Source organism: Mastomys coucha, unplaced genomic scaffold, assembly GCF_008632895.1.
Source record: "Mastomys coucha isolate ucsf_1 unplaced genomic scaffold, UCSF_Mcou_1 pScaffold22, whole genome shotgun sequence".
Classification (NCBI taxonomy): Eukaryota; Metazoa; Chordata; class Mammalia; order Rodentia; family Muridae; genus Mastomys; species Mastomys coucha.
Window position 1 is genome coordinate 166,600,438 of NW_022196905.1, and position 8,593 is coordinate 166,609,030.

The 8,593-nt window shown below is 45.9% G+C and overlaps 1 protein-coding gene across 7 annotated transcripts in view; it reads right to left on the reverse strand.

Annotated features, from left to right (window-relative positions):
- Tacc1 (transforming acidic coiled-coil containing protein 1) overlaps nt 1-8,593 on the reverse strand; it is a 93,306-nt gene that overhangs the window by 14,936 nt on the left and 69,777 nt on the right. For all 7 annotated transcript variants that reach the window (XM_031339343.1, XM_031339347.1, XM_031339344.1 and 4 more), the window contains 4 exons: nt 7,652-7,772; nt 3,729-3,781; nt 1,421-1,546; nt 73-149 (listed from right to left, as the gene is read on the reverse strand). In XM_031339343.1, coding sequence (XP_031195203.1) covers nt 73-149; nt 1,421-1,546; nt 3,729-3,781; nt 7,652-7,772 — 377 coding nt within the window. The remainder of the gene's footprint in view (nt 1-72; nt 150-1,420; nt 1,547-3,728; nt 3,782-7,651; nt 7,773-8,593) is intronic.

An 8,593-nucleotide genomic window follows, 5' to 3' on the forward strand; every position in this document is an offset into this window, starting at 1 on the left:
TAACCTCATCTCCAAGCCCCGCCCCCAGCCAGTCTAACCTCACCCCTAAGCCCCGCCCCCAGCCAGTCTAACCTCATCTCCAGGACTTCTTCTCGGGTCTCTTCGTATTTCTTCTTCCATTCATTTGCTTCAATCTCTTTAGTGATTATCTAGATTAAAATAGAGCTTTGTTTTACCTCTTCAATCAATTGGTAACTGAAAAATAACACATGACCAAGTCTAGCACAAGATATTCAATTGACATTTTTAGTCATTTCTCAGCGCTTGATAAGAACTGAATTAGAGTAAAGGGCGTCGGGGTGCACCCCACTGTGTGACCATCAGTACAGGCAGATCCTGCTACTCTGACCAGAAGCTGGCTTCATATCCGAGGAGAAACCTCCTCTCCATATCTCAGTTCTACTTGTCCAGCACAGGGATGGAAAGGACACCCAGTGCTCTCCTCTCACCGTCCTCCCTAGGTGCTCCCTTCTTCCTAACTGGCACATCCATGTCTATGTTTATATTAAGGATCTCAAGAATGAAAGATGAGACTGAAGGAATGGCTGCTCTTGCAAAGGACCCACACAGCAGCTCACAACTGCATCAACTCCAGCTTTGGGGATCGGATGCTCCCCTCTGATTGCTGTGGGCACTAGATGTAGACATAAACAAAAAATAAAAATAAATCTTAAAAAAAAAAAAAAAGAACCCGGAGGCTGCCCTAGGTGCTTCAGCCACAGCTTTCCTTGGGAGTATTACGAGTCACCTCCTAGCTTGACTCTTGGGAGAAGGACACAGCGATTCTTCTCGCCAACAAGACGGTTTCTCCTGAACACAGCTCCCAAATGCTGACCACTGGACTACCTGGCATCCCCAACCACCGGCGCAACATTATTTCAGAAAGCTCTGAAAGACCTGTAACTGAAATGCTTGTCCGGCTTACATTGTACTACAAAAGAAAAACTATTATTCTTAAAACAATATGGAATCTTAAACTCCAAACTTAAATGCCAACGACAGCACAGAAGCACAGCAGATGAGTAAGGCAGCCATCCAAGAGCGGGACCATCAGCACTCGGAATAGAAGCGCTTCAGGACACAGAACATAAACTGGGGCGCTGACCTTAAAGGTATGCGGAGCTAGTTCCAGACAAGAAGATTAGGTGAGCAATGTTGAAACTTCAACTAAGGATTGGTTCCATTGCTAAACGTCCACAATTCTTAGGCACGGGCACACGTGGCAAAGCAGGGGACAGAGAAGTGCACGGGTCACGACTACCTCAGCACGTCAGCTCGGTGAACACCAGCACCACTGCTGAAGTCTACGGGAGCCCTTTCTGTGAGCCACACAGGCCACAGAGAATGGGAGCCTCCAGACTGAGGGGAGGTAAGTCAACAGAGACGGTTCCTTCTGCAGGCAGAAAGAGAACAACTCTACCTCTTCTCTGATCAATGTGAGCACGGCAGTCTTGTCTGCTTCGCTGAGGCAGATCCCATCCAGGGGGCTCTCTCCCCCACAGGCCACAGACACAGGGGCCTTTTCTGAAGAGGACTCCAGCAGCTCCTGTGGGACAGGCCGTATGTAACGTGGTCAGTCTCCAGCTACGTAATTCCAAATGCCCTCACCAAAGGAGAGGAACCTCCTCACCCATAAAGGATCAAACCCTCAAAACTGTGCTTGAAGAAGAAACAGGAAGGGGGGCTTTAGATAAGCGATCTGGTTACAGTATTTACTAGTGAGAATGAATCCAATGACTACCGGGGCGAGCTTAGGTAGGAGGAGCAGAGAGATCCCTTAGGGAGGCTTTCTTCCTATGCAAAGGAAGGATGTACTTGTCAAGAGGTCTGTTACCAGAGAATCCCAGACAAAAAGGAAGCATGTTCCAATGCCTCACTTTTCTGGTGTTTTCTGGGAATGTGTCCCATGCAAATAATTTTTTTTCAAGAACATTGGTAACCCTTCCATTTACATTAGATGACTCGTGTGGATCTGTTCAATTATTTTTGGCAACGATTCTAATGTGCATTACCAACTTCCATGCCTAAATAGGCAGACATGGCAAATCTATGTGATATTTGGTGGGCAGTGGTGATCCATGCTTTTAATCCCAGCACTCAGAAGGCAGAGGCAAGTGGATCTCTTGAGTTTACAGCCAGCCAGGTCTACAGAGCAAGGTCTAGGATAGCCAGGGCTACACAGACCAACCCTGTCTCAAAAAATATATAAAGGAAAAAAGAAAAGTCTTTGTATCAACTTTGGGCCTCCATAGGCATATATATACACATGTGTGTGCATCTACATACATGTATGCACATACAGACACATGCATACATATACACACATGATAAAAGAAAAAATAGTAATAACTGGCCATCACTCTTAAAAACCATTGAGGTCATCCAGGCATGGTAGCCCACCCCTTTAACCCAAAGATTAGGAGGCAGGGGCAGGAGGATCTCTGAGTTCAAGGTCAACTTGGTCTACACAGCGAACTCCAGGACAGCCAGGTTTATACAGGGAAACCCTCGTCTCAAGAAAAAAACTGCTGAGGTCTCTGCGGACAAAGGCTGAGAAACCCATCATGGATTAAGGAAGACTTGCCAGGCGGTGGTGGTGCATGCCTTTAATTCCAGCACTTGGGAGGCAGAGGCAGGCGGATTTCTGATTTTGAGGCCAGCTGTCAACAGAGTGAGTTCCAGGACAGCCAGGGCTATACAGAGAAACCCTGTCTCAAAAAAATCCAAAAAAACCAAAAACAAACAAATAAACAAAAAAAGGAAGAGTCGGGGCCTGAGCTGGAGCTGGTTCCAGACAAGGGAGATTAGGTGAGCAATGCTGAAACTTACCCAAGGATTTCAGATGGCTCTCTAGGAGGGTTCAGCCTTGATGGAAGTGGTGTGTCACTAGGGGAGGGCGTGAGCTCCAGCTACCCGCTGCCCACTACCTGTGCTCTGCTCCACCCTCATGGACAGTACCCCACCCCTCCGTTCCATCATCCCTGACTCTGGGACTGTTCGCCCCAAACAAGCCCCTTTCCCTACAGTTTGCCCTGTTTGTAGTGTTTAGTCACAGTGATGGAAAAGCAACTAAGATACTTGCTCTGGAATCTTGGAAGGTCTTCAACTTGGGGCCATTATTCCCACTGCAGCCTCCCAAGAACTGAATTACAAGGTGTGAGCTACTATTCCAGCTTTGATTTTAATAGTACATTTAACCCAACATATCCAAAATGTTATTTTATTAGGCGTCAGTATAAGAAGTTACTGGAACACTTAACTAAATATTCCCTTTTTATATACCAAGTCCTCAAAGGCTGGTTGTATTTCACATTATACAAGGCATCTACCTCGATTAGGAGCAACAGTTCAAGCTACTAGTAGTCACATGGGGCTAGTGGTTGTTGTAAAGAACATCAGGCACAAACAGTGAGTTCTGTGGATGAAGAAACTGCATATAACATATATGCATGTGTAAGTAGGCATGTGTACCATGGCGCACATACAGAGGTCAGAAGACAACTGCGTGGAGTTCATCCTCTCCTTCCACCCTTCTGTGGGTTTGGAGAATTGAACTCTGGTGGCCAGGCTCAGGCAGCTGGCACTCTGCCTGTGGAGCCATCTAGGCAACCAAATATGTCTTCCCCTCCTTATCACCTAATATTAACTAGAATTTATCAAATGACCACGGGCTCCCAAACACGGAAAGAAACCCAGGCTACCCCAACCCTCCACACTTGGGGACTTACATGCACAGCCAGCTCCTCTTTCTCCATCTTCTGGCATGTCTCCTTTTCTATGCCTGAAACATAGAAAGTCATTTTTATACTTAGCCCAAGGAGTGGGTCCCTTCATTCCCGGTGAAGACTAGGCAGCTTCAGGCCCAGAACATCCCAACACAGAACCTCAAGATGTCTAGGAGGTGTCCTGGCGTTCTCTTTCTTGAACTCTTGTTTGCTGTTAAAAGTCCACAAGAAGGCAGGCTTGCAAAGTGCTGGCTGGCCATGAGCTGGCCACCCACAGGCAGAAGGAATGGCCAGTCTGCCCTCTTGTGTCCGTTGGAAGTTTAGCATGTGAGCTGTTACCAAACCTGGCCTCAGAAAGCAGAAACTTAATGCTGAATTCTACTAAGAGAACATTTTAATTCTGCCTCAGGAGGTCAGGAGGACAACCTCACACTATAACTAATGTAGCAAATAAAATAATCCTAAAATTCAAGCCTGAAAATCAAGCCTCTTTATGCCTTCACACCTTTCTTTCTATCTGGTTTCCTTTGAGTCCTGGGGGTAGGGGGTGAGGCAAGACACAGCTGGAGACGACACTACATCAATAAAGAAAAAAATTTTAAAAGCCCATAAAAAAATAAAGCTAAATATCTCCTTGTTCCAATATTTAAACACTACTTCACTCAATATTTACTTAAAACACTACTGGAGTGTCATAACAGTTCGGTTAAATCTGTTTTACTTTAACTCCTTCCTCTTCGCAAGCTATCTGTCTCAGGCATCAGATAAGCATAGACATGAACACAGTAGAAACTGAGGTGGGGCACAGGGAAGAGCCTACAGGGAGTGACTTTCCACCTGCTCTCCTGGGTTAGCAGCAGGTCATGGGGTTTTATGTTTCTATATATAAAGCCTCACACATTAAACTGTTACTTACCAAGAGTCAAATCTTTAATACCATTTTCTGTCTAGCCCACAGTTCTAACTTTTAGTGAGCAAAGTTAAAGAGCACATGTGTGGCATGGGACCTACAGATGGCCTTTCTTCCAGAGTTAACGTAAGCACCCTACAATAAGAGGTGCTGGGCCAGGTTAGTCTCGGTTCTTGGCTAGTACGTTTAGGATTTCACAGGTACCGCTCACTGACTGCAGCAGCCTAACCCAGAAGCTGGTATTGCGGGTTTTTGCTGAGACGGGTCTGACCATGTTGGCCGTGTGGAAGACTGTGGAACACCATGGGACTTTGGCCTAGGAAAGTGGCTCAACACTGTAAAGGGGGCTTAGAAGGCCATTACAGTCAGAGCTTGGAAAACAAGTGCTGGGAGCAATGAGGCCTCTACAGGGAGCCCCAGCTCACAAGGCTTCAGAGGGAACAATATAGCAGCTGGCCTAGAAACCATGCTTGTGACACTTAGGCAATGAACATGGCTGCTTTTACCCTCGTAAAAAATCTGCCTGAGGGCAAACTGACATGTTATGGATTAGTTTTACTGGCAGAGAAGATTTCAGCACAGCCTAATATGGATTATGCCACGTGGTCATTAGTGACCCCTCTTATGCAGATCTATGATAAGAGAAAAGTGCGGCAGAAAGGAATACAAAATGTATAGTTTGGGGAGAAAAGGGACACCAGGAAATTTAATGCTGGAGCCATGGTAAGGGGAGAAATGGAACAAAGCCCTTTTACAGTGAGATCCTAGCTGGCTAATCCTGCAGCTTGTAAAAAGAAAAAAACCTAAGGTGCTATTGTTTCTTTTAAGGCATCAGTAAATCAAAGCTTATGCTGATGTAATTCATTCAGGGAGGGGGCCAGGTGCCATTCCAAGCAAGCGGCACAATCTGGCATCACCGGCTTTGGAATCATGAAAAATACAGGAGTAAAGGGGTTCTATAACCTTCCACAGGGGCTAAGGAAAGCCACTGAGGTCAGCTGTGTAGCAGAGGAATCCTTGCAGGAGGCCCTGAGAGGCCTCCACGGGAAGCTGTGAAAGTGAAGCCTGAAGTGAGCTGGAGCCTCAAGATGCTGCAGGCACCTCAGCCGGGAGTGGCATATCTGCAGAGGAGAGCTGCAGACAGAAAGGAGCCGCCCAACCCTTGGGTGTTGCCAGGGAAGAGCCATCAGCCCCTCTGGCATGGGATGTGGAACTACAGACTGGAGTCTGCCATCTCCTCAGTGCCTTCCTCCCTGTTGGAATGGTAACATATACTCTTTGCACTGGATGTTGGAAGTATGTCGTTTGTTTCTTTGATTTTACAGTGAGTTACAATGAAGAGATTGCCCTGAGCCTCAGAAGACACTTGGGATTTTAAAACAGTCTTGAGACTGAAAGACTACAGGGACTTTTGGAGTTGAACTAGATTACTTCTGCATTATGACATGGCTACAAGCCTTTGGGGGCCAGAGAGGAAGGGGAAGGTCAGTAAGAATGGCTCCTGAGGCTCATCTATTTAAACCTGGTTCCCAGCTGGTGGGACAGTTTGGGAAGGATTAGGAGGTGTGACCTTGCTGGAGGAGGGTTTTGACACCCCCCCCCCCCGGGGTTTCAGAAATCCAGCTATTCCTAGTTAGTTCCCTCTCTCCCAGCTTGTGTGTGGTTCCTGTCTACAAACTCTCAGCTACTTTTCCAGAGCCCTGCCTGCTGCCATGCTCCCCACCACATCATGACGGTCATGGACTCAAACCCTCTGGAGCCACGACTCCCCAAATATAGAAGGAAAAGGCTTTCTTTCTTTCTTTCTTTTTCTTTTTGGTTTTTTCGAGACAGGGTTTCTCTGTGTAGCACTGGCTGTCCTGGAACTCACTCTGTAGATCAGGCTGGCCTCGAACTCAGAACAACTTTTATAAGTTGTTTTGGTTGTGGTGTTATTGTCATGGTAAAAGTAGCTAAGACACTGGGCATGGTGACATAAGCCCTGAAGTTCCAGTACTTGGGAAGTAGGGGCTGGAGGACTGCTATACATTTGAGACCAGTCTGATCTACATGAGTGTTCTAGGCCAGCCAGAGCTATAGAGATAATAATAATAATAATAATAATAATAATAATAATAATAATAATAGTAATAATAATAATTAGTTTCAGTTAGTGTAAAAAAAAAAATTCAAGACCAAACCATATTCTTTACTATTTGGTCTTTGCTTTAGAAGGTTCTTGTACTTTGTAAAACTTACTTTAATGAAGTCATGATGAGACATACCTACAAATACTCCACTGACAGAGGCAGGAGAATGCTGAACTTCAAGCCACCCTGGGCTATACAGCAAGTCAGACTCAACAAAATCAAGGGGATATGGGTAGGTGGCAGAATGCTCACCTGGCATACACAAGAGCCCTGGGTTCGAATCCCAGCAGTGCAGAGACACAAACACTCAAACAAAAAGAACTTTACTTAAGATAAATTTGTGATTTTCTCTTGGTCTCACTTGTGCTACACACAGATCTCAGCTATGAACCTTGCAAAACCTGGACAGAGACACCAGTTTCTCATCAGGTGACCGGATCAACATACTCAGCACCGTAGCTTCTCTGAAGGACGGTGAGAAGCAGGCTGCCAGAGAGCAAGCGACAGGCAGAGCATTGAGTTAGGCCAACACAGGCAAGCACTACAACCTCCGCGTTATAATAGCTGGGAGCTAAACAACGAGCATAGCTATCCCAGAAGGCCACACGAAGGACATATTTATAGGCCACAATACTTTAAGGTTGACCAGACTGATGCAAAACGACAGATAAATTCAATCTGCACCCTCTGGGCACGACAGTGTCTGTGCCTATAACGCGGTAAGCACTTCTGTATCTCTTACAGTGAAGAAAGTACAGATGTGGTAAGCGCTAACTGTTCCTCAGGGGACTGGGCCTTCCAGCAACGCTCGCGGCTTACAGGAGAGACGGAACACCAAGCATGCTGGCATCAAGCATTCACAGTACTCGTGTCCTCCCCTGGCTCACCTTTCACCTCAGCCGCTGCTGACTTTTGACTACACGATGTAGAAGCCAGTTTCTCTTCATCCGTTGCGTGGCCGTCCCTGTTAGGAATGTCTGAGATCTGTGAGATCACGGCTCCCTCATCCTGGGAAACATGAGAGAGAGGATGTTGTCCTTCAGCAGGGAAGTCATGGCGCCTGGTGACACTTTTGGAATGGAACTTGTAGCTGTGTCGGCATGAGGGCATTTCAGGGTTTGTCACAGATCTAACTACAAAACTAGGAGACAGCTTCGGAAATGCTGTTGTTTAAACAGCATTTTACAGAAAATGCTGTTGTTTCTAGAACTTCACTCTGTGCTTTGGGCCTGAAATTTTAAAAGTTGAGCTTTTCTGATCTAAATATGAAAGCAATCACTTCGAAAGGTCAAGATAAAAGCTTTCCAACTTTCCTTAAGTATATTCCTCCTTAGTTCAAGTACACTCACCTCGTTGTAATGTTCAGTCACATCTAAAATCGTACATAATTATTTTTGTAAATGACCAATTATCTTTCAGGGACCATACTGGAACAACCACAAATGATTCTCATTAATACCTGGCACTCTATTCTAACGTAACTTAGTTATTCTAGTGACATGATACCCTAGGACCCATTTTAAAACTACACAAACTTGTTCTTTAATAGTCATGAATTCAAGGCATGTTCTTCCTTTGAATATGTATTTCCACTCCATTTTCTATCAAGAACTTAGCCCACAGGGCGGGGATGGATAACATCAAATACAGTGCTCATGTGGAAATTGTTGAGAACAGACAAAATGTTGTTTTTACTAAGAAGTTATCAGCTGGCTCTCACCCATCTAGCTAGGCTGGCTGGCCAGCAGACCCCAGGGACAGCCCTGCCTCCACTTCCCTGGCCCTGGATGGCAGTTGTCACTGCTGCTCCTGGTTCTTCTCACTCAGGC